General features: G+C 44.3%; 1 protein-coding gene and 1 non-coding gene across 16 annotated transcripts in view; both read left to right on the top strand.

The window, feature by feature from the left end:
- Positions 1-6,276: 6,276 nt before the first annotated feature.
- The window catches only part of IARS1 (isoleucyl-tRNA synthetase 1), a 94,514-nt gene continuing 74,381 nt past the window's right edge, over positions 6,277-26,409 (top strand). For 2 of the 15 annotated variants that reach the window (XM_086846039.1, XM_086846032.1), the window contains exons 1-8: positions 9,061-9,142; positions 9,631-9,749; positions 10,716-10,805; positions 13,091-13,210; positions 13,706-13,862; positions 14,340-14,459; positions 17,215-17,297; positions 24,887-25,004. In XM_086846039.1, the coding sequence (XP_086702165.1) occupies positions 13,092-13,210; positions 13,706-13,862; positions 14,340-14,459; positions 17,215-17,297; positions 24,887-25,004 (597 nt within the window). In that variant the 5' untranslated portion in view covers positions 9,061-9,142; positions 9,631-9,749; positions 10,716-10,805; position 13,091. Of the gene's footprint in view, positions 7,241-7,359; positions 9,466-9,630; positions 9,750-10,715; positions 10,806-11,261; positions 11,608-13,090; positions 13,211-13,705; positions 13,863-14,339; positions 14,460-17,214; positions 17,298-24,886; positions 25,005-26,409 lie in introns of those variants that run through there. The other 13 variants (XM_086846036.1, XM_086846030.1, XM_086846043.1 and 10 more) reach the window with 10 other exon arrangements.
- LOC111935353 (small nucleolar RNA SNORA84) lies at positions 11,337-11,470 on the top strand. Its single transcript, XR_002867658.1, has one exon. It is a non-coding gene; the product is annotated as a small nucleolar RNA SNORA84 (small nucleolar RNA).

The following is a 26,409-nucleotide window of genomic DNA, read 5'->3' as shown; positions in this document are numbered from 1 at the left end:
TAAAAATAATTTACCAACCAAGTAACTTTTTCGGTTGTAATGAAGTGATTTCAGTTTTAAAAGATGGCCTTCCTAGGAACAAGACATTTTCAGGTACAAATCACCTGTGATTTTACAAGACAAAACTCAAAGATTGCATTTGTAGATAATGAATTTTTAGATAGCATCGGTGACTCAGAGAGAAACTGATTAGAAAGTCTGCAAGAGGACATGCAACCTTTGCAACAGTCCTGTGTGGATCCCAGTGTGAGAAAGAGATGATTATGCCAGAAGCCTTCAGTTCAGAGAAGAGACAGCATGGAATGCAGGAGAGGTTATAAAACCATTGGTGAGGTGAGATAAAGACTGGCTGTTCAGCAGCTCCTCTAACACAAGAACTCTGCAGGGATTGCACAAGCCTGATGGAGTCAGCACATGTATCCAGGGTGAACTTGGGGAGCTTATTCCCAAAGGGTATCAAAGTCCCCTTGTTTTGAGGGAATGAAGTGTTATGGGGAATAGAAATGCTGATGACACAGCTGATTTTGAGCATGGTTTTGTTGGTTTTGCTGTGCAGGAAGACTGCTGGGCATTTGAACCGGAGTAAACACGGTGAGACTTCAAGTAGGTGCCACATAGCTGGGCTGTGATCATCCATCTTCCTGTTCCTCTGACAGATTCCATGATCAAGGGTGGGCACTGTGGACAGGCCGAGGGTGACAAGGATGATTTCACTGTGCCTGGCAGGGGAACAGCAGAATCTTTCACTGATCTGCTAAATGGGCTCAACTGACAGCCCTGCTCCATTCAAAGTTGGGCTGAGGATCCTGTGGCAGGCAACCAGTTGTGTAAACACAGGAGGCAAAGAATGTTCTCTGTGGTTCCCAAGGTGGGAAGGGGCACAGCTCGCTGGAGATGGCACAAGGGGCACTCAGGGAGCAGGCCTGGAGTTGGAAGCAGCACACTTTGTCTGCAGGATTCCTGCTTTGGGGCTGATAAGGACAGGAACTGCACAACAGAGTTTATTTATGGAGGGAAAAGGGGTGGAGCAAGATAAATGGGAACTGCTGGCCTGGACAAGTGTCTGTGGTAGCAGCCAGGAGGAAACTCTCTACTTTGCCCCATTCTGGCAGCAGTAGCAGCACCACTGCCCTGACTCACTTGTGAGGATCGATGACTGGTACATTTTTTACCCCTGACTTCATTCGTGCAGGAACCCTGGAAGTTCTGCTAATCAGAATTAGCACATTTCCTTGATATTCTGTGGCCTTCAACACTTACTGAAGCAAAGATCATTGACTCAGTTTCCAGCTGGACCGGGCTCTCGAGGGATACTGGTAGGACAGAGCTTCTCTAGCACTTCCCTGTTTGAGTCTCCTCACCCTGACTCAAGTGCTCAGGCATGCCAGAAGGAAGCTCTTTTTATTTTCTTGGCAGAAGTTGCTGGTTTATATTTAAAAATAACTATTCTGGAGCTTGGAATTTTAATTATTTTGAGTCAACTTTTGATTAAATTGTTGCTATTAAACAAAGGAATCATCATCTGGAAAAGCCCTTTAACTGGCTGGGAATAACTGCTAGACTGTGTTTATTTATTTCAGTTTCAACGTGCTGCTGTTAGAATTTGGGTTTCTTTTAGTGAAGAAACACAGGGAGGAGGGGCACATAAATCAAAATTTCATTCTGAACTAATTGCCTTGCTCTGAATTGCATAAAACATTTGATCTTTTTTCACTATAAAATTTCAGGATAGAAGGATCATTAACATTAAAGATAATATGAAATGCAAAAGTGTTTGTTGAACAGGAGATGAAAGCTTCTCTTCATATGATACTTTGCTTTTCTTGTTTCACAGCTAAAACTGGCCTGTTGTGGCTGGGTGTGATGTAGCAGCACTACAGCCAGGAGTGGTGGTGAGCTGCTCCCAGTTTGATTGAAGTTGTTTTATTTTCTGGATGGTGAAAAAGGGTATTTTCGCCCAGCAAAAATAAATTACACCTAACGTGAATTTTATTAGCCATCAGTTTTTGCTTGGAAAAGAATAGAAGAGCTAAGAAAAAGTAATCAGAGACATTTGAATGTAATTGGAACATATGACAACAAAATGGTCACTCCTATTACAGCAGACAGTTAAAAATATATATTTTTTTCTTGCCCCATGTTGAACTGAACATCCTCAGATCCATGGCAAATGCACAGCTGGAATGGAGGGGTGACAGGCTGACCATTTTCTTCCAGTCATGGTTATTTTTCTTCTAGGAATGTGGCTGAAGACCTTTCAGAAACTGTGCAGCATGTCTGTTCCTCAGCAAAAGCAGCATTTCTGCCGTGCTGAAGCCTTCAAACAACCCCACAAACTGCTAATGCACCTGCTCAGCAGTGTGCTGAAATGGCAGGAATGAATAATAAATGCTCTGCCTCCTTCATAATATTAGCAAACCCTTCTTTTCTCTGGGAAAGTACAGAATCCTAAGTCATCCTGTGCCCAGACTGGCCATAAAAATACCTTTCACAGGTTACAACAGAACCCTTTGTGTTGTAACAAAGGCCTTAATTTTTCTTCCTGTTTGCTTTGGACTTCCCAGTCGTTCGGCTTTATTTATAAGTGACTTCCAGCTGTACTCCTAACAAAAATTCCCTGATGTAAAGACTTGATATATAAGGTTGTGGTAATCACATTTGCTTAAATTTGTAAAGTTCAGCTGTATGAGAAGTGCGTCTATAAAGGGAAAATCCTAGGAATGTATAAAACTTGTTTTTGTAAAGTTTGAGTTGAGGAAGTTTGTTGGCCACTGGGCTGATAAGTGATCTTCTGAAGCACCAGCTTTTGGTTTCTTTTCCCAGCCTAGATGTTGAGGCCCTTGGTTTTATTTTGAATTTCAGCTTTGTTAAGTGTTTGTTAAGTGTTTTTTGTGGCTGCACTCATTACAAGGCAGATACTTTCCAAACATTCAGGAAATTCCTAATTTGAGTGAGAAAGGAAGGAAACAGGGAAAAAAAAATTACAATTAAGGCAGATCTAAGTAACACAGGTAATATACCAAGGAAAGGTCTGTAAGAGAATTCCCTCTGGGAGGGGAGCAAGGCTGGTGCCTGGCTGTACTTCCAGGGCTTCAACATGAATGGATCAGTCATGGCAAATCCATGGTGGAGAGAACACAGGGCTCCCTTCCCCAGTGGAAAATCTCTGTAATTCTGTCAGGCACTGTGTGACCTGTAATTATGGCCCTGTGCTCTTTTATTAATTTATACTCCTGCTTTACTTTTATTAATTTACACGTCTGCTTTACTTTGCTTGTGTCCAAGCACATCCATATTATGATGCAAATTCACCAGCAGCATGAAGGCCAAGTTCCAAGTAAGTGTTCCTAAGGGAGTTTTTGTCATACCTGTTCAAATCACGAGTCAGGGAAAAAAAAAAAGAAAACATGCATTCAAACCATTAATTTAACATGTTAGCACAGATCTGGATTCATTAATAAAATACAATCTTGCTGATGACCAAACTGATGCAAGCTTAGGTTTCATTTACCTGGGTGAGAGGTTTATTTCTCCCTGTGCCTCTCCTGGAACTTCCCATGGAGTAAAATTCCCAGAATAAGCATGACTCTAATGCAACCCTACATCAAACAAACTGAAGTTTGTATGTATAGATCACTTGGCTATTTAAAAAAAAAATAAACTTGATATTGGTCTTAACATATTCAGCAGCTTTGTTTCTTAAGAAGGGTGAATCAAATGGTGTCTTTGGACATTTCCTTTCATAGGATTGGAACTGAGATACTGCAAAGTTTGAATATTTTGTCTAAAAATGCTGTTTCTTTTGTAAGGATAACAGTTAACTCCCATCTCTGTGTCTGTAATTGCAAGAAACATTCCACAGAACCACACGTTTGGGTTGGAAGGGTCCTTAAAGATCAGCCAGTTAAAATCCCCTGCCACGGGCAGGGACAGCTCTATGTGCAAATCGACATCACACCTTCCATTTGTCCTTCTGGCACACTCCGATTTCACTGTCCGTGTCTGCACGTGGGGGAAAGCACAAGGCCCCTGACAGCGAGCCGAGGGAGCAGGAGGCACCACGAGAAATGATCCAGATACAGTCCTGCATCTCCTGTTTCAGACCTGTTAAAATAATGCCCCTCTTCTCCTCTGGCAGCAAGTTCCAGGAATGTTACCTGTTGTAGTTTTTAACCGTTTGTAGCTAGAATTGATTCCCTTTTCAGGGATGAATTCATAAACAGATGAATTGTTCCCTTTTCAGGGAGGTGGTGAGTTTAATGTTGATCACGTCTGCTCCCTGCATTCAACTTAGTCCTAACTGGCTCTGGCGAAGTTGTTTCAGCCCTTTAAATCTCTTTCTAGACATTTCTCCCTCTGCTGTAGTTGGTAAAAGAGGAATAAACCTGCTGTCAGGAGCACGGGGCAGCCATGGACGTTGCTCCCGGGGGTGCGGGCAGGAGCTCCGGCCACAGCGCCCTCAGCATTCCCCGGCGAGGGAGGGTCAATAAAGACCTGCAGGGCCCATCAATGGCTTTGGTGTTTCCCTTCCCCGCTGTGCCCGAGCCGAGCCGGGGGGGCCGGGCAGGGCTCGCAGCCCGGACCGCTCGGAGCTCTGAGGTTCGCGTTGTTATCGCTCCCCGGCTCCTGCCGCTCCCTCCGCGTCCGTGTGTCAAGGGCCGCTTCCTTGGCCGCTCGCCGCGATAATTAAACGACTTTGCCGTCGTAAAACAGAATCGGGGCGAGTGCCAGAGAGGCGTGAAACTTTTCCGCCGTGACTTTGGCCGTCACCGCCCCCCTGCCCGGTCACTCCCCGTCCCCTCCCTCCCTCCCGGTCTCTCCACTGCCCCCGACGGTGGCTCTGGCTGTCCCTGCGGTCCCCTCTCTCCCTCCCAAAACCCAAAAAGCGCGACCCACATTGATCTCGCCTTCTGAAAAGTTCACTTTATTTACAAGGGGGGCGCCGGGGGTTCCCCCCTGTTTACACACACACATTTGTAAATCTAACCAATCCCCCTGACAAAAACGCAAAGGAATGGCTGAGAAATAAATAAACCTCTCCCACCCTCCGAGGCGGAAAACTCCAAGCCAGCGGGGTTCTGCTCCCCCCCGGCCCGGGGCTCAGGCGATCCTGCTGCAGAACTCGTCGAAGTCTCTTTCCATGAAAAGCTCGCTCTTGATCACATCGTCCTCCGAGGGGAAGTACTGCTGGCTCTCCTCCTGCGGGGAACCCGCGGCCGCACCGCCCCCGGCCCCAGCCCCAGCCCCGGCCCGGGCCGGCGGGGAGCGGGCAGCGGGTCCGGGCTCCCCGGCGCACTCCATCAGCGCCCCGCGGGCGTTCTCCAGCACCCCCAGGTACGAGTCCATGTCCAGCGGGTCCATCTCGCAGTCCGACCCGCCGCTCTCGGTGCCCACCGAGTCCGAGCGCAGGTGCATGAGCTGATACTTCTCCCGCATCAGGAACTGGTTGGTGTTGCGGGGCGCCCGCATGCCCGGCGCCCGCCGGCCCAGCACATTGACGGGCCGCAGGGAGAGCAGCACCCGCGGCCGCGCCGGGCGGTGGCAGCGGCGGAAGGCGCGGCAGTGCTGCTGCTGCAGATGCTGGTAGTGCTGGAAGTGGCTGTACGTGCGGCTGCCCAGCAGCTTCCGCGCCCCGCCGGGGACCCTCTCGCGCCGCCCGGGCGGCCAACGGGAGCGGCTGCCGCCCCGCCGGGGCTCGCCGCCCTTCAGCGGCGTCGGGGAGGCGCTCCCCGGCACCCCCTCGCCGCGGGCGGGCTCCCAGGGCGGGCACACGATGAACTCCGCGCGTCGCAGCATCGCGGCCCCCCGGCCTCTCACATGCTCCGAGCCGCCGGGACGCCCCCGCCGCGCTGCTCCTGCGCCGTCGCCTCTCCGGCGCGTCCTCCGCTTCTTTCCGGGCTGAGCGGCCGCTTCCCAAGAGCCCTTCGGGGGCCTCTGCGGGCGCCTCTACCTTTTCACGATCCGCTCTGTTTTTTTCTTGAGCGAAGCCCGTTGGCAGCGCATAGCCTGGCTGAACGGCTGCGGGCTGCGGGGCAGCTTGACGGGTTACAAGCCGCCGCTTCGGAGATGGTCTCGCCTACTCCCCGGCCGGGCGCTGCCGGGCTGTCAGCGCTGCGCCGGGCACGACGGGCCGGGGCAGGGCCCGGGAGCGAAGCGAGCGAGGGGAGGGGAGGGCGCCGAGGCTCAGGGACCGCACAGGGAGTGAGCGCACCGCCCGCCGCCCCGCGCCCACTGGCGGCGCGTTCCCTCGCAACCCGTACTTATGACCTCCGGCGCAGTCCAACTGCCGCCGCGCCGCGGGGGGGTTCTTGGGCAGCACAACCTCTCCTCAGCCGGCCTGTCCCCTCCAAACTTCGCCCTCCGTGTCCGAGGAGCGCAGGGTTCCCGCGTCACCGCAACCCGCGCGCTCGTATCTCCCGTGTTATCCCGAGTTATCCCGGCATCTTTCCCCCCATGGGCGCGCTTTGGCTTGGCTCAGAGCTGCGGGCGCATTTTGTTCATCCCCTATTCACGAAGGCCGTTTACGCTCAGCTCCCCGCGCAAGCACCGTTGCTCTCCCGCCCCTTGCAGCGGCGCCGCGCAAACCGCGTACGGCGCGCCCGTCCCTCGCAGCGGCGCTACGTAAACCGCTACGCAAAGCGCGTACGGCGCCTGTGAGGGGCGCTGCGGGGAGGGCGGTGAAATGGCCGCGGGGGCAGCGGAAAGGGAGAAGGGGCGGCTTGAAGCCGGCATTTGGTGCTGGAGATGCCGCGGCGCTCAGTGCCGGTGCCCGCGGCCGCTTTTCCTCTGTAGCTCCAGGCTGCGGCCGGCGCCACCGCCGGGGAGCCGTGACCTTCCCGCGGGTCCCACAAAATGGTGCCCACGCTTTTCCCCTCAGCCGCTTCACGCCAGGGGAGTCCCGTCGTGATGTTTCACGGGGGTTTGTTTTTTTTTCCTCTTTAACCTCTCCATCTGAATCGGTGCTTTCTCATCAGTATAGAGCGAAAAATGAGAGCAGAGACATTCATTCTTGTAGTTTAGGGAATGCTCCAATTAGTTGTGCTGGGCCTTGGTCTCTACTACAAATTTCCCCTGATTTTCCAGTCTGTTCTGGGTGGGGGATTTTTTGCCCTCTGTGTAACTAATCTGACAGTGACTTCCCCGTCCACCCCTTCCCCATGGCTAATCTTTTCATGAAAATAAACCTCAGTGTTGCCCAAATAAAGGCTGCACATGAACAAGGACAGCAACTCCCATGCAGGTAACATTTTATTACAATTTAACAGTGAAGGGCAAAGAAGTACAAAATACACAGGGGGAGACAAGGTAAAAAATCTGGATTTGGGGTAACTACAGAGTCAACGTTGCCAACAACAACTTGGCAACATTTGTCTGTTTCACTGCTTTAGAGTGTGTATTCCTAAGCAATACTTGTTTCAAATTCCATTCGGAAAGTATATGGTATTCCATTTAAACTCAGCTGGTGTTATCACCTGCATGTTTTACAAACTAAAGGCCAAAATGGAAGGAGTTGGTACTGGAGCAAGTAGCAGCTGTTTAAAGTTGTCTAAAATCTGCAGCCTCTGAGATCTGAGGGAATGTGAGAGCAGGGGGAGGCTGCAGCTCTTTCAGACTTCATGAGGGTGTTTGTAAAGAAATGCCACATCATGTGGTAGGATCCACATCCCGAGTTGTCACAGGCTTTTTCATAGATGTATTAGGCAGCAGCATGGCTTGAATAAACTTCTGCCATTCCAAACCTCCCTCCTGGATACAGAACATCCCAGAACTCTGTGTTTGTACGAGGGACTCTGCCCTGGCAACCACATGCACCCAGTCTCTCCTGTCCAGCCGGCCAACCCAGTTTAGTCTGGCCTCATTTCCCATTTTCTCTTCTGTTTCTCTGAGTTTGGGGTAGATTGAGTCTGCATTTCTTTTAGCTGTTCTAAAAGGATGTGGGAAATTTTGTGTAGAAAGGAGATTGTGTAGGCGAGAATTCCAGTTAATATGCCTCCCTTCACATCTGGATTATCTCTAATCCATACACTGACACTGCCCTGCACAGACCAGTGAATTCATCCTGTACTCAGTACTGCAAATCAAAATCTAAACCTTTAACTGAAAACTTTAAAGATACCTACATCTCTACTAGTAAATAAGTTTTTAGAGCAATTTGAAATCACTACCTGGAGGCAGATGAACTGTTTATGCCATTATTGACCTGGCTTTCATCTCCCAAGCTCTGTTCTGGTCAGGGTTCAGGTGTGCAGGCTGGGAAGAGAGAGCATCATCCATCTCCCTCCCTCACCTTCCTGGCACACTTCTGTTTTTCTTTTTTCACAGCTGTTTTCAGCTCTGGAAAAGTGGAGAAAATGTTTTTTAATGCATCATGAAATTTTTGTTTTGTTTTGTAATTTCTCAGTGGTGTCAGTCAGCAATAATATTTTTTTGAACCCTAAAGTTTCCTTTGATATGGGGGAACCCATGTTTGGAATATTTTGTTTTTTGTTGTTTTTTTTTTAAAGAAAAAACCAAAAAGCAGTGGAGGGACTTCTGTTGTAGTCACAGCTTTAAGAATTGGTATCTTGAGATATTTAGGAGTATCCCTTTAACGGAGGTAAGGTCGAGCTCCCGAGAAGGGTCTGGTAGAGGCCCTTGGTATCCAGTTACTGGGAGAAGCCCAGCGTCCTGGTCTCTCTGGGTTAGAGCCGGATGGGGTTACCCAGGACACCCAGCACAGCTCCTGCCCGGATTTGGGCTCGGGGCCCGCAGCTGAAGCCTATGCCCAGCCCGTGGATGGGGCTCTTTCCCCCCTGTCCCCTCACGAGTTTTGCCCGTGAGGGGAACGCCCGGGCCTGGGCCCGCCCCCCACCCCTAATCAGGGGCCGCGGGGCGGGCGGGCGGGAAGAGTTTCCCGAACTGCCTCGCGCCGCCGTGACGCGCCGCCCCGGGAGAGCTTACACCCAATGAGCGGCCGCATTACAAAGCTCCTTTGTTCGGCCGTAGAGAGCCGTGCGCTGATTGGCCGTGGCGCCGGCGGTGTTTCCGGCCATGCTGCGCCGGGCGCGATTGCATCGTGGCGGGACGGAGGTGAGCTTGGGGGGGGCACGGCCCGGGCCGGACTCTCGGCCCCTCACGGCGCCCTCACGGCCCTGCCTCCGCGGTTAGCTCAGGCGGACGGCGGGCGGCTCTGAGACCCGAGGGCGGGGCGGCTCCGGCGGCGTGTCGGGACGCTTGGCGGGGGAGCCGGTGCTGGGCGGCACCTTTAGGGTGCCCCAGGAAAGCGGCGGCTCGTGGCCCCGCAGGAGCCTGGGCTGTCAGCGCCGTAACGGGGTCCGGCCGGGCTGGCAGCTCCCCTGCGGCCTTTGACATTATTAGCTCGTGTTTTGTGTGTAGAACGTCACGTTCATGTGTGTGTTTCACTCCCTGCGTGCTGTGCACATTCTTTGCTTTTTCGGGGTTACTTACAGCACGTGCTTATTACAAGTTAGCCAGCTGTCTTATTGCAGGGCTTAATACTTAGCAAGTCTTGTTTTCTTTATTTGTACAAAGAACTTAAAGTCCCTTCCAACGTGTAGTATGTCTTAAGTGTTCCCTTCAGCATCCTTTTAATGGGGAGGGTTGATGAATGCACCCTTTTTATTGCTGCAGCTGCGGTGGCTTTGATATCTCCAGCAAACCTTGGCTTCCACACCTCGGGAGCCTTTTGGAAACTGCAGAAAGCATTTTTATTCGGTTTGGTGGTGACATGATTAGAAAGCAGCTGTCAGGTAACAGAATTTAGTTGTCACATAAAAGCAGTGTTCAGTAACTCAGCTGACACTAGTTTCTGAGTTTTTATTAAAAAGACGTAGTTCAAAGTGTTTTTAAGATAATCTAGATTTATTTTTCCCACAATGATATGTTCCATTTTTAATCAAGGTAGTATGATGATGACAAAAATTTTTTAAGCCATAACAAGATAGAGTGTAAAACTGGGTTCTTGCATAGCATGACGTTTTTGTATCTAAAGACAGTATTAATTGATGAGTCTGCTTGTTGCCTTGGCCTTGTTTTAATTGGCTTTTTCGGTATTAAAGGAACACCTTGCAGGGGAGCAGCTGGGGTAGTATTGCAGTTTTATTTCCCATATAAGACACTGGCACAAGATTTTCAGAAGCATTTTTCATTCTGTAGTTCAGCATTCTGTTCCCGACCATTGTTCCTTTTGCTTTAAACTTGGTTGTTTCCATCCCTTCTAGAAATGTAGAGTTTTGATTATCAGGTGAGCAGTTTAGATTGATGTCACCCCAGAATAGTACCTAGAAAGGCAGAAATGGGGGTGTCAGGTGTGTATAGAAAACAGCATTGTTTAACTTTGGAGAAGGCAGCTGTAAGTGGAGAAAGGAGCCTCCTTGTCTTTGGAGGGAGCTTTGGTCTGTTTTACAGAATAGTTTGGGGAGAAGGTGACTGGAACAAGAGTAAGAGACTGATCATAAACCGCTGAAAATCAAACCTTTTGTCCACCTTCAGCTCATCTCAGTCAACAAAATAATTAAAACTCTGAGATCCACTTTTTTTTTTTCCTTTAATCATACATCTAATGTATGGAAAGTACAACAGTATTTTTCAAATACGGGTTCACTTTATTAATGGTGTTTTAATTGAATTTTTATTGATTTAAAAAAATACTGGTATTTGAAAAAGCACATGTGAACTTGATTTTATTATTTTAATGCATTTTTTTTTTCTTGTAGATAAGAAGCCCAGCTTAAGTCTCAGACTGCTGTAGTACAATCTCCAAACTTCAACACCTTTGCTAGTGAATGTTGTTATCCTCTAGAAAAGTGAGTGTACTTAATAAAAACTTGCTTAATGGTGCATTGTCTTAAACTCTGACACTTCTTGTCAGCAGAAAATGAATAGAGAACCGTCCTTGTGTTACCGATCTCTGTAAATGTGTTGTCTGAAAATGTGGTTTTATTAGATGTGTTTGTATAATTTTTGCAATATGGTTCGTGATGTTTTCGCTCAGTCTGTGTTCAAAGTAATGAAGTTATCCTGGATTATTTTGTGATTTAAAATACCTATATTGCTTATAATGAGCTTTATTCTGTGCTGTAGAGATATTCATACCTCTGTCTAGAAAATGTTTTTTATATCTTGGCCTTTTTTCTCAGCTGAGGTTGAGCTATGACAAAATTTTCAATGTGCCTTTTTGCCTTTTAAGTCAGTCTGTTTAAAATTCTGCTTTGTAACTTGGAAAAAATAACCGGTAGTGATGGTTGCGTATTAATTTCCAGCAGCATTTCTCCCCCCGCCCCCTTGCTTCTGATGCAATAAACTTGTGCCATTGCTGAGAGTGTGGATGGATTTGTGCCCTGTGGTTACTGGACACTGCTGTGCCCGTGCAGTGCTTCAGTTGGGAGGATGGGCCCACAGTGACTCTGTGATTTACGCAGGGAGTCTGTGATCCGTGAGCAGCCTCCACAGCCCGGTCACAGGCACACCACAAAGCCCCAGCCTGCCTCTGGTTTGTTCAGTTACGCAGACCTGACGTCTGGCCAGTCTCCAAACCCTTTGCAGTTATCACTAATTTGGGACGGCTGAGCTTGAGCTGAGTAGAACATGCAGATCCTTGAACCTCAGGTCAGCTGGCTTGTGTGAGATAAAAGCTTTAAAGCTGAATTCTTTTATCATTTGCATTGTCTCTGTGATCAAATCACTAAGAAATGACCCAGCCTAACCAGTGCTTTGAGGCAGAATAGTGAAAACTTTCCTACAGGTTGTGTGTAGAGTAACTCACTGTGCTCAGACTGGTTGTTACCTTTCTAAAATACATCCAGGCCATGTCCACGTGTTCCTTGTCAGCCCCTGATTTCCCCTCCAAATGCTGTGTTGTGTGTGCACCACGTTGTGGGATTCTCAATTATAACAATATGATAATGAGAAAGGATAATTTGGGTTTATTAGTTGAGAGAAAGATTTGTCATGAATACAAAAGTGTTGGATTGGTCTGTAGCACATTTTTTCATAGGGGTTCAAGCCTTCAGCTGGCAATTTTTGTGATGTTCTGGGTTCTATTTAAGCAAATGTTTTGGAGCTTCAGCTGTAACTGGAAGAATTGTCTTCATGCATTTGCCTTTGTTGCTGCTTTATGGTTAGTATTTACAAACCTGAGTAAATCACAAGACTCAGGCCTTGTGCCATTACTTGTAATTCTCTCATGCTGAGTGAAGCTCAAGGCTGTAGTAGCTACTTCTGGTGTAAGTGTGCTCAGGAGCAGCAGCACTAAAGTGAGAGGTGGAAGAACCCATTTATTCTGTAGCATCATTTATGACAAACTTTATAACCAATTTTCTGTTGGAAGCTGCTATCTTAAAACACCCTTACTCCCAGAGCTTTGTTCAGTTCTTGGCATTTGATTGAAATCTGACCCTTTTCTATCTCATAGCAAGTCTGGAACCAGGCAATTGTTGTGTGTTCCTAATTATGCTGAGAATTCCTCTTCCCTGTGTTGCTTGTAAAGCATGGAAGTGGCCTGTTGGGGCTTTGTTTTAATGTATTTCAAAAACTCATGTTCATCTTTGCAGCGTTTTTCAACTCTGTGCACTGTGGCTGCTTTTAGGGGCATCTGAGATGGGCATCATGAGGCATAGACTGATGGAAAATGCTATTTTAAACATTTAAACAGTGTGAATAAATGTACAGTGAAAAGGAGCCTCTTCTTCAGTAGTTTAAAGGCAAACTCTCTGATACAAACTGGTGCCAAAGGTTCAGTTTGAACTTGGAAGCTCTCTGAAGAAAAAACCCCAAACCTGTGACCAAAGAATAATTTACCCTTTGACTGTTTTCTCTGGGAAACAGAAATAAAAATATGATAAAAGAGGGAACAATCATAGTTGAATGAATGGAGAATCCTTTTACTGTTCCAAAATTTTGGTGCCAGTCAAAATTAGGCTTTTCTTTAGAATGGAATGCTTGCTTCCATGCTTGCAGTGAATCAGGCTCTTTGGAAAACTGAGCTTTGGATTGGTGATATGGATTTGAAAGATATAAGTTGTATTTGTGGAGTTATTTTTTTCTCCCTTCTGTTCAATATGTATTCTCTTCTTGATCCTTGTTGCGGAAGAATGGTTCAACAAGTTCCAGAAAACATAAATTTTCCAAATGAAGAAGAAAAGATATTGACGCTCTGGAAAAACCTTAATTGTTTCAAGGAATGCCTAAAGCAATCAAAGAACAGACCTAGGTAAGAATCTGTTAAAAGCTGTAGCAACTCTGTGGGGCAGTGCAGGGTTGGCTTGGCTGTAATTACTCTTTGTTTTTCCTTGGTTCTGTAAACAGTAGCCGTTCCCTTTGCCAACAGCAGGCCTGGCTCATGCTGCTGTCCCTTTATATTCCACTTGGTGGAGAATCAGCAGTGTTCAAACCGTTGTAATGAACCTGTAATTTCCTGCCTGGTGGATATGTAAGAGAAATGGGTAGCTAAGCAAAGAACTCTTCCAGTTGTGGGGTGTGGAGCACCATGCTGGGGTGTGCCATGGGAATCCTGGTACAACTGGCAGTGGCAGGAACTGAACAAGTTGGAATGTTCTCCTCAGTCCCGCTGCCACCTGTGCTGACTGATCATGGAAGAGGAAGGAATGGGTATTTTCCTAGTGAAACACAATATAAGCATAGAGTCACCATGGCTGAAGGCCTGCTGCTCAGTTTTTGCTTTAACGAGAAATGTTTTGTGTTGTAGGTTTAACTTCTATGATGGCCCCCCGTTTGCCACGGGGCTCCCCCACTATGGCCATATTCTTGCAGGAACCATCAAAGACATCGTGACCAGATTTGCTCATCAGAGTGGTTTTCATGTTGACAGAAGGTTTGGCTGGGATTGCCACGGCTTACCTGTGGTATGTGTCATGAATTTGCCTGCAGATACTTCTGTTGTTTCCTTTTTCCCTGTTCCCTGCTTATCACTCCTATTTCAGTTGCTTTTATACCTGACATTGTTGCTAAAAAAGAAATGGAAGTTGTCCAGTGTGTTTCTCTGGCTTTTTGGGGTTTTTTTGGTGAGTTCAGGAGCTTCCTAGTGATCACCTGCACTCTCTTCATTGCTGTGAACCTGTATTTAGTTGGTATGTTTTTCAGAAACTGGGTTTGGTTTTTTTTTTCATTTTTTTAAAGATGCTAAAGAAACAGTCATGCCAGAGTGAGCCTTTGAAGTCCCTGCCTAGTTCATGTGCAGCTCTCATGAAATCTCAGAAGTTTGAAAGAGGCCCCTGAGCTTCATTAGAATGTATAGGACATAAATAAACTATCTAGGGAAATCCTGAAAGTTTTTAATAACAGGGTGTTTTTTGTTTTTTTTTTATTTTCCATGCTCCCAGGAATATGAGATTGACAAGACTTTAGGCATTAAAGGGCCAGAGGATGTGGCAAAGATGGGGATTGAAGCTTACAACAAAGAGTGCAGAGGGATTGTGATGAGATACGCCAAGGAGTGGGAGGTGAGTGAAGGCTCAGTCCATGTTCTGCTGAGCATTTCTAAATGCATTTGTGCAGAAGTGTTTCAGGTGGGGTGAACTTTGTCCTTTTGTCTGATTATGTGCATAAATCTGATGTCTTTAAGCTCCTGTTTCACCCTGTGCTCCTGAAAGGAGAGCAAAAAGAGCACCATTGTGGCTTGGAACAGAGACTGCTGTGCTGTCAAGAGAAGGTTACTTGCAGGTTACCTGGAGCTCAAAGTGTCTAATGAGATACAATGAACAAATAGTAGATATGTTGAGCATTGCCTCTTTCTTTGTGTCTTTTCTTGTATAGGAAATGGAAAGATCTGTCTTTGGTTTTGAAATGGAGCCATTAAAGAAAATTAACATTAGCCTCACTGCTTTTCTGCTCCTCCTTCCCCACAGTCTTTTCATTGCCAAAGTGCAGGGCAGCAGCTTCTATTTTTGGAAGAACAGAAATTCTCACATCTGGTTTTGTCACAAGAGGTGTGGGTAGACCCTCAGTCTTCCTGGAGAATATTGGTGTCAGTTTTGCATCCCAGGAATACAGGGAGTGTGTCAGTGTGTGCAAGTTTGAAGAAAATGATTTCTAATAAAGCTTTATCTTAATTATATTTTTTTTTTCCTAGACAGAACAGTCCTAATCATTTTAATTTTTTGTTGTGCAAAAGCTCTTCTACTTCATCTCACTTCTCTGCATGTTTCTAGTTCTGCTGTATTTCTTTTCATGGAAATAGCAGTTTCTTACTTGAGTATCACTTGCCTCAAAATGCCCTTGGGAGTATTTTGAAGTTATGACCAGTGTCTGAAGAAACCAAGTCAAAGCTGCCTTGGGTAGAGTAACTGGCCTAAACCTTAGTGAGTGGCTGGATGAAAAGCAAACAGTTTGTTTTGTTGTTTTTTTTTTTTTTAAATTATACTCTGAAATGTTGTATTTCAAACCCATCATTGATAATTCTTTGTTGCTTTTAGGAATAAAAATAGCATGATTCATTCTGGTTTGTTGTGGTTTAACCCAAACTGGCAGCCAAGCACCAATGAATGGACATAAGAACAGTTTAACTGAAGCAAAATAAAATGTTATAATGATGCTAACGATAATAGTAAAAGAGGAGGAATAAAATCCAGGAGAACCAAGTGATGCGCAGTCTGGCTGCTGAGTGATGCCCAGCCTGTCTCTGCCCAGTGATTCACAGCTCCTGGCCAAGTCCCCCCAGTTTCTCTGCTGGGCATGATGTCCTGTGCTATGGAGTGTCCCTTTGGCCAGTTTGGATCAGCTCTCCTGGCTGTTCTCCCACCCAGCTCCTTGTGCAGCTCCTGGCTGCCACAGCCTGGGAAACTGAGAACTCCTTGCTTAGGGCAAGCACTACTCAGCACCTAAACCAGCAGTGGGTTAACAACATTATTCCCATGCTAAATCCAGAACACAGCACTGTGCCAGCTATGAAGAAAATTAACTCTATCCCAGCCAAATCTGGAACATTTTGTATTCATTTCCCATACCTTTTAACTTGCTGTACTTCAGCAACTGGTGTTTTTGCAGTGCTGGTGAGACCCAGCACTTGATCTTCTGAGTGGTGAATGGATTTTGTATTTTGTTTTGTTCATAAACTTGTGCATATATGTGTGTATTTTAGATTATAAATAAAATTAATGACATTTGTTTAAATATCTTTTGACTTGTAATAAATTCAAATACTTTGGAATAGTGCTAGGAGAGGAATTACCAACATTCCTGTTAGATAGTATTTATTTTCTGCCTGGAGTGGTTAGCAAATATTTGAGCCTTATGAAAAAATAGAAAGGGTTCCTTGGCTGTGTGAGATCTTACAATGCTGAGACCAAACATAATGCTCCAACTTTGTGGATCCTTGTGCTATGGAACTTACTAGTGGAGTGTCAGAGTGACTTAAAGGTCAGGATGGAAACTGATCCATGTCAGGAGCTGAATCAGGTGTTGAATGAAAATGTAGAGGTGAAAGAATGAATGTGTTTTGTGTTCAGTTTGCTGGTTTGACATTCAGAGGGGGCTGTGTGTGACAGTGTCGGGACAGGTGTCCCTGGCTTGGCTTGGCAGCCCCTGGCTGGGGCTTCGGATGGCTGTGAAATCCCACTTGTCCCAGTGAATCCCACAGCTGGCTCATTCCTCATTAGTGTGTGGATGTGACCATGATGTGTCCTGGGACAGGGGCTGGCACCTGTCACTCCGGTGGCCTTGACAGCTCTCATGTCTCTGGGAAGGCAGTTGGCCCTGGAATAGTTTGATAACTTGTCACGTATCAGTTTCTTTCAGCATTTCTTTGTCTTCAAGTTACATCATGTTTTCATGGAGCTGAAAGCTGATAGACTACGTCTTCTGGGTTTTCACTGTCTCTGCAACAAGTAGTCTTAAAAATAGAAGTGAGATCACTGTAATGAAAAGCAACGTTCAGGCTTTTGAACATTGGCTGAACCTTGGAATGGTGGAGTGATCCACCATTTCTATTTGATGAATGATCTAAGTGGTCTACTGGTTTTGCTGTGTTGAACACATTTTCCTGTTGTGTGACCTTGATTTGAAATAACTGTGCTCATGGTTTCATTCCTTCCTTATTTTTGCCTGTTTGGAACTATTATCAGGCTAAAATATTTTATAGATGTATTTCACTGAGATGGGACAAATGCTGCACTTAAAAACCCAGCTGATTTTTTTTTTTTTTTTTTTACAGAATAAATACTAAGATGCCTTTCAATCTCTGTGTTTGTGTCTTAACAGTTCAGTGTTACCAGATTAGGACGCTGGATTGACTTTGAAAATGACTATAAAACTCTTTACCCCGAGTTCATGGAGTCTGTGTGGTAAGTGAATGTGCATTGCTTGATGGATTTGAAATGTGAAAAAGGTTTCGCTCATTGCAAACATGTGTTGGTCCATGTATCACCAGAACTGTTCTGAAAATGTTAAATGCAGAGAAAACATCAGGCAGAGTAATTAAAGTGATGTGTAATCTCTTGATGTCCGAGTGATGGAATTAATTGTCCCATTTTTTCCTTCTCCAGGATAGCAGGGCTTTGCAAAATAAAGCTCACCAACACTGCCTTTAGTGAGCCCTGAAAGCTTACTGCTCCATGTCAACTTAAAAGCAGTTCTGAACATCTATTAATATGTTCCTCGGTTGGTTTAGGAAATTACATTCTATCTCTGCATTCTTGATGTTCTTCACACTGTCAGCTGTAAATGGGCAAACTGTCCAAGCTCAGTTTAGCTCCAAACCTCTTCTTCAAGCCTGAATTTAGAGGCTGTGAATCTGCTGTTATCTTTTTCTTGGCAGCACAGTTTGACATCTGTCTTGGACTCCTGGTGTAGAGCTTAATAAAGTTTGGGTGTTTTGGCAGTGTATTCAGGGTGCCTGTTGGGATTTCAAAAGACAAGTCAACTTTACAGGTTGAGGATAATCAGATTGGTTTAACACAGTAAAGAAATGGCAGCTGTGAGTCCTTTGGGTGGTAGAATGACAAGGTTAATTGCAGGGAGAGGTTTAACAGAATGTATGCTGACAAAAAGCCATTGCAAAGCAAATTATGTGCATAATAAAGTATTATTGAGTATTTGGTAGTATTAGCTTTACTGATCAGCTTTAATTGTATAGTTAATTTCATAAAGTTATGACAGTAGATTGACAGACCTTTTAGACATCCCTGAAGCCACTGCAGAGGTCTGAAGTGCCAGTGAGATTTCAGTGAGCGTTGGAAAAATGGTGGGAAGGCAGCAGATGTTTAACTCACTCAGCTGAAGAAACTCTGCATAATTATAAAGTCAAAACTGAAGACATGAAACCTTAATTTTTGTAAATTACAAAAATACTTAGTGGCACCTCAAATCCTATTTAACTGTCAGCTTAAAAACCAAACCTGCCTTGAACTAGCTGCAGGATCTCTCTCAGCAGCCCAAGCCCGTTTTTTGTGGTTTGTTTCTCATGCTGCCTCTTTAAAAGGTATTTTCTTGCACCTGGGTTACAGAGATCACCTCCTTTAATGCTTGCTTTGATACAAACACCAAATTATACTGGATCTGAAAACCCAGTGAGATTTCAGGAAGTATGTAGGCAGGCAGCCTCTTAATTTTGCACTTTTTTTTTCTTCCTTATACCGTTAAGTTTCTGTTAAGTAATGAAAAGTATTTTCTGTTTTTAAAAATTGGGGTTTTTTTTGGAAAGTCTTCTAGGACTGTCTCAAGGCTGAAGGAGACAATGCTTAAAGAGAGCCCTGCCACTGCAGTTAGTGGTGCTTTTTGGCAGAGTTATTTCCTAAAAATTAAATAAATTGGATGGTTACCTAGGCAATCATCAGACCCACTAAGTCTTACTGAAGTTACTTTTCGTGTCTGTCAGGGGTGTGAATTTGAGCTGTAGGTTCTAGCATGCTTCTCTCACAATTGATTAAATGTTTTCTGAGCTCCATTTGAAATACTTTAAAAGAATTTTAAAATTTAGTGTCCTGCTATGTACAAAAGAGAAACTGCAGCTTAATTTCTACATTGAGTGTCCTGGAGACCATAGTGGCCTGTCCAGTGGTTTTACCTTGTTCCTGTTCTGTCTGTGGGAGTACAATGCTGATTTTAGGCCCAGAAAAAAACCCCTTGTTATGAAAACGGTAGTGGGCATGGCAGCTGTAGGCTTTGTGGTTAAAATATGGTAAGGAGTTTGTCTTTAGTCATATAATCAGATAAACCAATCTGTTTAGGTTATTTTTTTCTCTGGTCTGTAGCTCTTCCTGCAGCTCTGGAGTGGCCTCACTGGAATTTCTTTGTGACATGTGGTGTTTTCTTCCTTGTTTCTGTTGAGTTCAGTGATATAATCTAGTACTTGTGATAAATGTTGTTTTCAGTGGTGGCTGATTTGATCTAAATTATTTAGATTTGAAGTATTTAGGACTCAGACACCAAATACATCTGTTGTACAGTTTCTCTACAAAACAGTATTAATAAGCTCAGAAGGCTAGAGAGCATTTCTTTTTCATCTTTATAATTGTTCTGGTGGAAATGACTGCTTTGTTGGCATTTTGATGCTATGTCATATGATGACTGACTAAACTGAATTTCCAGCCTGCTAAATTTTGACTTACAATGAAATATTCATTGGTAGAATTGTGGTGTCCTCGCAGAATTTTTCAGGGACGATTGAAGCTTGGTGTCAGTAAGAGGTGACACTACACTGGTTTTGCATGTTAAGATCAGTCAACTCTGCACATATTAAATAACTTAAACAGAACTTTTAAGTTCTAATTCTGTACAATTTGTCCTGCAGCCAGCTTTGATCTCAATTAAAAAGTGCCCTTCACTGGAACAGTGCAACGAGAGTGATGTTCTTGAGCTGGTGTGGCACAAACATGAAATTTGTTCTTGCTTTTTTTTTTTTTTTTTTGTGCAGTCACAAGACATATCCAGTGAAATGGAGAGGAGTTTGATGGGAGCTTAAACTTCTTACTGAGGTGGTCTGAAAGAAACCTTTGGGAGTTGGAATAACTATAAATTACTGTCTTCACTGCTGGGTTGTTGCATAAGTGTGGGCCGGGTGTGAGTTTGCCCTAGGGGAGCTCTCCCAGGGCTCCAGGGAAGCAAGCTGCCGGTAGGATGAGGGGATGGCTCTGCTGTTTCTGGGGTGATGCCAGGGCTTGGCCTCTCCTCCTGCTCCTCTGAAGGGTGGCTTGAGAAGATTCTTGTCACCATCTAGTGCCCAAACGAGCAACTGCGGGCTGAGCCTGTTCCAGACGGTCCTGAGCTCCCCTTGGTGGCAGAGCTCTGGGAGGAGGTGCCAGGGGAGAGCTGGGTTACCTGACCTGCCCTGAAACAGGCCCAGCACTCAGTACTAAACCAGAATGATCTCAGAACAACAAAGCTCTGAATAGAAATTCTCCTAATAGATTTCTCCTAATAGAAATCACTATTGCGTTCTGTATTTTCCAAGACTAATGATTCTCTAGAGAGATACTGGTGATAAAAAATTGTAGTTTGTCCATTTTTTTATGAGCTACCTGTATTTTTTCCCTCATTCATGTATTTCTTTTGTGCATTAAGTTCTCTTGGTTTTTTTTTGTGCATAAAGTTCTCTTGTTGTTACCTTCTCACTGTTGCAGTCCTTGTTGTATCTCCTTACCTGTGTTTTGGAGGAGGAACACGCTGCACTCCTATGGATGATCTTGGGATAAATTTAGCATCAGTTTTAGATGTTCATATTTTCTGTTATACAGGTATTTTGCATTTCTGGCTTGATCCAGAATCTCTCAACAATCACACATGTTCAGAAAACTACATCTTGGAAGGTAGACCTGGAGCAGGACAATCTCTGTATGCCAGGATTTTAAAGTAGTTGAACACAGAATTTGACAACTTCTGTACTCAACAATTCCTAGGTCCTGGAACAAAGAAATAGTTTTCCTGACTTTCTTAAGGAGCTGTCTTTCCAAGATGCTGTTCTAAAGATAGGCTGTGTTTGCTATTGGAATTCATGCTTCACTTAGGTTTATGCTTATTTTGATTCACATCCAGTGTTTTTTGAGTACTTTTTTAGGTTGGTTTTTTTTTTTGTCCCTAAGCATCTGTTTTTGATTCCTGCTTTCATTTTGATTTCCTCATGTTTTTCAAGCGTCGTCCATGAGTTGTAGGAAAACCTTTTCCTCAGAGGCTCTGCTTCCCGTGGTGCTGTTAGGGTGCAGTGTTTGCTGAACTTTTAAATGACAGGGCTTCTTACATAGCATGATGTTTGTGCCTGGATTTGTTTGGTAGGTCTACAGAGGCCATAAAATTGTCCTTTTACCTTGATACAAACTGATGTGAGGTCACACAGTAACAATTTTGTCCATTTACCTAAAGTATCATGGATATGTTGAAATCATAGACCTCTAGAGCCTGCTGTCCTAATGCCCACAGAACTGTTTACAGTTCCTGCTGTTTTTTCTTTAAAGAGGAAAAAAAGAGGGGAAGACAGTTTCTATGTGTTTGAAAATAAATCTCTGTGTTAGTTATGAGTTAGTTCTGTGGAAAGGTTGGAGTTCTCAAACCCTTAGAAAACCCTTAGATACTGATCACTGCAAACATAGCTCCTTGATCCCTCAAAGGAATGGCATTAAGAACTTGGGAAGCTCCAAGATCAAATCCTTCTCTTTGATGTGAACTGGATGTACGTGTTCAAGAAGTGCACTTGCTTTTGCATAGTGAGAGATGTTGGATTCTGTGTGGGATGCCAGGGGTGTTTGGAGTGCTGCATTGACTGATTCAGTATCTTTGGAAGAAAAAGCTCCCTTTGCAGGAGTTTGATTATATCCATGTGGTATTTGTGTGCTGTGTGTGTGACTTGGATGAACAAATACTGCAGGAAGGTTCTGGTTTTTTGGGAGTTCTGGAGAGAGCAAGGCTTTTTTATTGACTGAGTTTGAACCTCATGACACTTCAGGAGCAACAAACTCTTGTCACTTCAGAAGTTAAACATTCGTTGCACCTTTGGGGACCAGTTTCTCTCTTAACAAGAAGCTGAAATATGCATCTTGAATTTCACCTTTTCCCAAACTGCATTTTTCTTCAGTAAAGGTCTGAGTGCTGCTCCCACAGCCAAGAGGATGCAACTAAATTTATTTATGTTTGAGGAGAAATGTAGCTGAATTAAATGAACAATTTCTTACTTCTGTGAGTAAATGTTTTGTTTGCCACTTGAAAGAAGCTCTGTGGTTTCCTTAGAGTATTATTTTTTTTCAGAAAGCACTGCATTTTCAATTCTGGTGTACAAACCTGCGGCCTCTTTCTTGCAAAATGTCAACATTTTTCAAACGTAAGGGTTAAACCACGTTCTGTGAGGTTATTGTCTAAAATACTGTGATGAATTTTTAATCAAAACATGACCTCCACTTGTAAGTGACTCTTACTGCTAGAACCATCGCATCTTTGGCAGGTGCTGTGTTTCAGGTGGGCACTGCTGCAGGGAGCTCTTTGGGAATCATCTCTGCAGCTCTGGTGATCACACACCAGCAGCTCCCAGCAGCTTTTTCTTGTTAAGGAGACCATTTTAGGTGCTTTTTAAGGCAACAAAAGAGCTTGTGTTGTGGTAATAAGGGCTATGACATCAAACAGCAGTGTTGACTCAATTATAATTCTATTTATTCTGCTGGAATGGCTGTGTGAGGGGACAGGTGGCAAACTCCAGATGAGTGCTAGGTGTGAGGAGCTCAGGGGAGGGATGTGGTCTGAAGCCCAGCCCTGCTCTGCAGGGCACAGCTGGAGCTGGGTTGTGCAGTGGGATGGGATTGCCACAGGAGGGAGATGCCGGCCTGGATTAGGAGTTTGGCAGCTCCATGTACTACTCACCTTTCCTGAGCAGCTCCCTGAGTTTACAGTTATATTTACAGCTGAATTAAAGATTCAGTGTTTCTCTGAGTAGTTTTTGTGTGCTGTTAGTAGGCAGTGTTCTATAGAAAGTAAAGTGGAGCCTTTTCCTATAGGTATTTTAGTTACTGTTTTTGAAAGGCAAATAGAACACCTTCAGTAGGAATGCTGTCACTTGTCACAGGCTGCATTAATTGTGCTCTGAGGGGGTAAGCATACATTTAAAGTTATTTTAACTCCCACAAAAACTTGTGCAGTTAGCCAGCTCAAATTGATATGCTGAAAGCTGGTGAAACTATATTTAGGGATCATTTTTGTAAAAGACTGATCTAGGTTTATACAAGTCTAAGTTGATAAACTTAAAATCTCCACTGTAAAATAGTCATTCACTGCTATGTTTCAGATTTGGGTTGGGTGTCACGCAGCCAGATCTTGCCTGGGGGTGACATTTCTTGGTTGAACAAGGTATCTTTGGAGTTGTGTGTAAGGTAAGGCACCTTTGTAGGAGTGCACAGCCCTGAGAGACTCCTGGGTTTGGCTCCTCTGTGGCAGAGCTCGATGCTGCTGAGGGTCTCGGAGGCTTTTTCCATCTCAGACTTTGGATTATATAACTTTTCTGATGTTAGTGACCACTCATAGAAGAGTTTTGGACTTTTACTGGAGGCCCATGGATGAATATGAGTGGACTGCACATCTTTTCCATTTGACATTCTGTATTTTCTCCAGCTGCCTAATCTGCAGTGTAATAATTATTCTGATTAAGGCACCACAGGACTTCCATGTCAGCAAGCCAGGGCATGTCTTTTGATATTCTTATTTTGGGCCACAGATAAAATCAGTGCAATAGTCTACTTGTGTTTTCTGTTGAAGATGATAATTACAAGCATAGAAGACAAGACAGTGACTGAAATACAGGTCCAGATTCTCAAGCACAAAATGACAGCCTGCAGAAAAAAGTGCTGCTTGCCAGGATTGGGTTGGTTGCTTAGCAATGAGCTATTTATCTACAAAGGGACCCAGAAAAGGGATCAGGATGGTTTGAAAACATAGTTTGAATAAAGGAGCTTTTAAAGTCAGCAGAGTTTAACAGTTTTTCTGTGAAATTCGAAAGGATGAGGCTCTGCAGCAGCTCTGGCTTGTGAGTTGAAGTTGGCAGGATTATTTAAGGCTTGCCCTCTCCTGCCTTGCAGCCTGCAGGCTGTGCCACTGAGTGTGCAAGTCAGCGAGACATGAGAAGCTGATAAATGTTGATGATCCAGGAAACCCTGGAGTATTCAGGCTTTGTCCATCACCTGGACACCTTGAGTTGTTGTGTGAAGTGCTTCTCTTCCAGCTTCCATTTATTCTGAGCATTGACTTGATTTGTCACTTGTAATATTAAGTGCTGTTTTGATTATTTCAAGAAAACATAAGGATCCAGTCTATGCTACAGGCTGTACTGATGATTTCCTGAGCAGAGTTAGACCTTGGTGTGAGACTGTGATCTTGGAGAGGATCTGAGTTCAAAGGAGAACATTAAATTGCAGCACCATAAAACTGAGTTCATTATTTTTCATGGTTAACTGTATTCTCCTGTGGAAAATGGTCTCAGATTATTGGTATTTACTTGGGGTGGGTTGCAGGTGTCTCTGATCTGTGTCTCTGCTGCAGCAGAAACTTAAGATCATGTGAGAAGTGAGCTGCCATGTCACTACAGCTCTTCTCTAAATTATGACTGATTTTAGCCTTGTTAATTGTTCAAATTTCAGGTGATCTTTGTATTCAAGAAATCTGAGAAGATATTTAGATGGAACACAAATCCATATTGCTGATTAATCTCTGTGCTGTGCAGCCAGTGCATGGAATACCAAGCTGCTACAACCAGCTAAAGCTACAAATCTGTCAGAAATGCAGTTGCAATCAATTACCTCTTTGCCTTTTGACTTGCAAATATTGTCTTTAGTTTATGGTGGACTTCTTTAAAAAAAGAGGTGTGATTCGGAAAGAAACTCCAGCTAGAGCAGAAACCCCATTTTGCAGTTTATTTACTAAATGTGAAACACCAAATTATTCCTTGTTCCTTGTGTACTTCCAGGTGGGTTTTCAAGCAGCTCTATGACAAGGGACTGGTGTATAGAGGGGTTAAGGTTATGCCTTTTTCAACTGCATGCAACACGCCCCTGTCCAACTTTGAGTCCCACCAGAACTACAAGGTAAGTTGCAGTTGGATTTCTCTGTTTTGTTCTGTTTGGATTTGAAAAGCTTTAGTACTTTTTGCTTGTTGGTATCTAAACATGTCATTACACTCCAAATTGCTAGTAAAAATCTAGGTAAATGGATTAATTTTCATCATTTGTTTGGATCACTTGATCGTAGACTTCTTCCTTGGTTACTACTTATAGATGTTTAAAGCACATACTTTGTTTTGTTGTGGTAAATTGCTCCCTCTCTGGGCTCTCCAGATTTTATTGCAGAGGTAGATTTTTATGCTGAATTTTCAGAGGAGAGCTGCAGTTGTCCCTGTCTGTGCACATCTGAAAAGAAGAGGGTCTTTGGCAGAGTTTGAATCTTCTGTGAGGGGATTCATAAGTAATGTCAAAGACTCTGTAGCTGAAGGATAATGGTTCTTCTAAGACTCACTAATTTAGATTGGGAGACACCAGAAAATGTTTTACCTAATATAATGCAGGGTTTACTGTGGTTTATGAAATATTCCTTTAAAAACAAGTGACAAGATAAAGCAAGTGCAGCTTCTCACTTGCAATAAGCTCATGTTCACATACGTGAATGCAGAACTTGTGTCCCAATTTTCCAGATTCCATGTTAGTTTGCAGATAGAGGTTTTGTATCCTTTCCAATCCTGACCCAGGCCTCCATATCCTTATACTGTAAACCTTTCACTTGCATTGTGAGAGCAGAGAGCTAGCACAGATTGTACATCTGGTCTCTACATCTTGCCTAAAAAAGGATGGTTTTCTGGCCAAAAATAGTGTTTTTAAAACAAATGTTTAAATAGACTTGGAATACAATGCAGCTCACAGATACCAGAGAGATACCAGGACTTTCAGTATTGCTGAGGGGTATTTATACTGAAGAAAAAATTATTTGTGATTTATGAAAGAGAGATTTGCAAAGATATCTTGATAGTTGTGACTGACAGCTGAAATGATTACTTCTCTTGTCCTTACTGACTGACATTTCACACAGGCTCAGATAAATGAGCTTTCTTTAGAACAAAGACCATTTTGGAGGTTTTGTGTGTATTTGTATCTGTGTTCCCTTTTTTTCACAAAGCCGAAGCTCTTTCTCTTCTTGAGTCTTAATGAAATATTTAGATGCTGTTTCTTACTCTAGAACCAGAGGTGTGTGTGGGTGGGATTCTGCTCTGCCACTCCAAGCAAAAATTATCTTTCTCATCTGCAAAAATGGTGTTTGCAAGTTGTGTGCCTGTGAGCTGATAGGATTTATTCTTGGTAAGCACACTCATTTCTGGGTGTGAGGCAGCTGCTGCCTTTCTCACAGTGGAAAGCAGCCTTTGGCTGCTGTTTATTGATCCTTTGAGAACTGGGACACAGATCAGGAGCAACAGGACACAAGGAACACATTCGGAGCTGGGTG

This window comes from Cyanistes caeruleus, chromosome 11 (genome assembly GCF_971803275.1).
Source record: "Cyanistes caeruleus chromosome 11, bCyaCae1.hap1.1, whole genome shotgun sequence".
In the NCBI taxonomy this organism is placed as follows: domain Eukaryota; kingdom Metazoa; phylum Chordata; class Aves; order Passeriformes; family Paridae; genus Cyanistes; species Cyanistes caeruleus.
The sequence above is the reverse complement of the archived record's forward strand: the minus strand, read 5'-3'. Positions and strand labels throughout refer to the sequence as shown.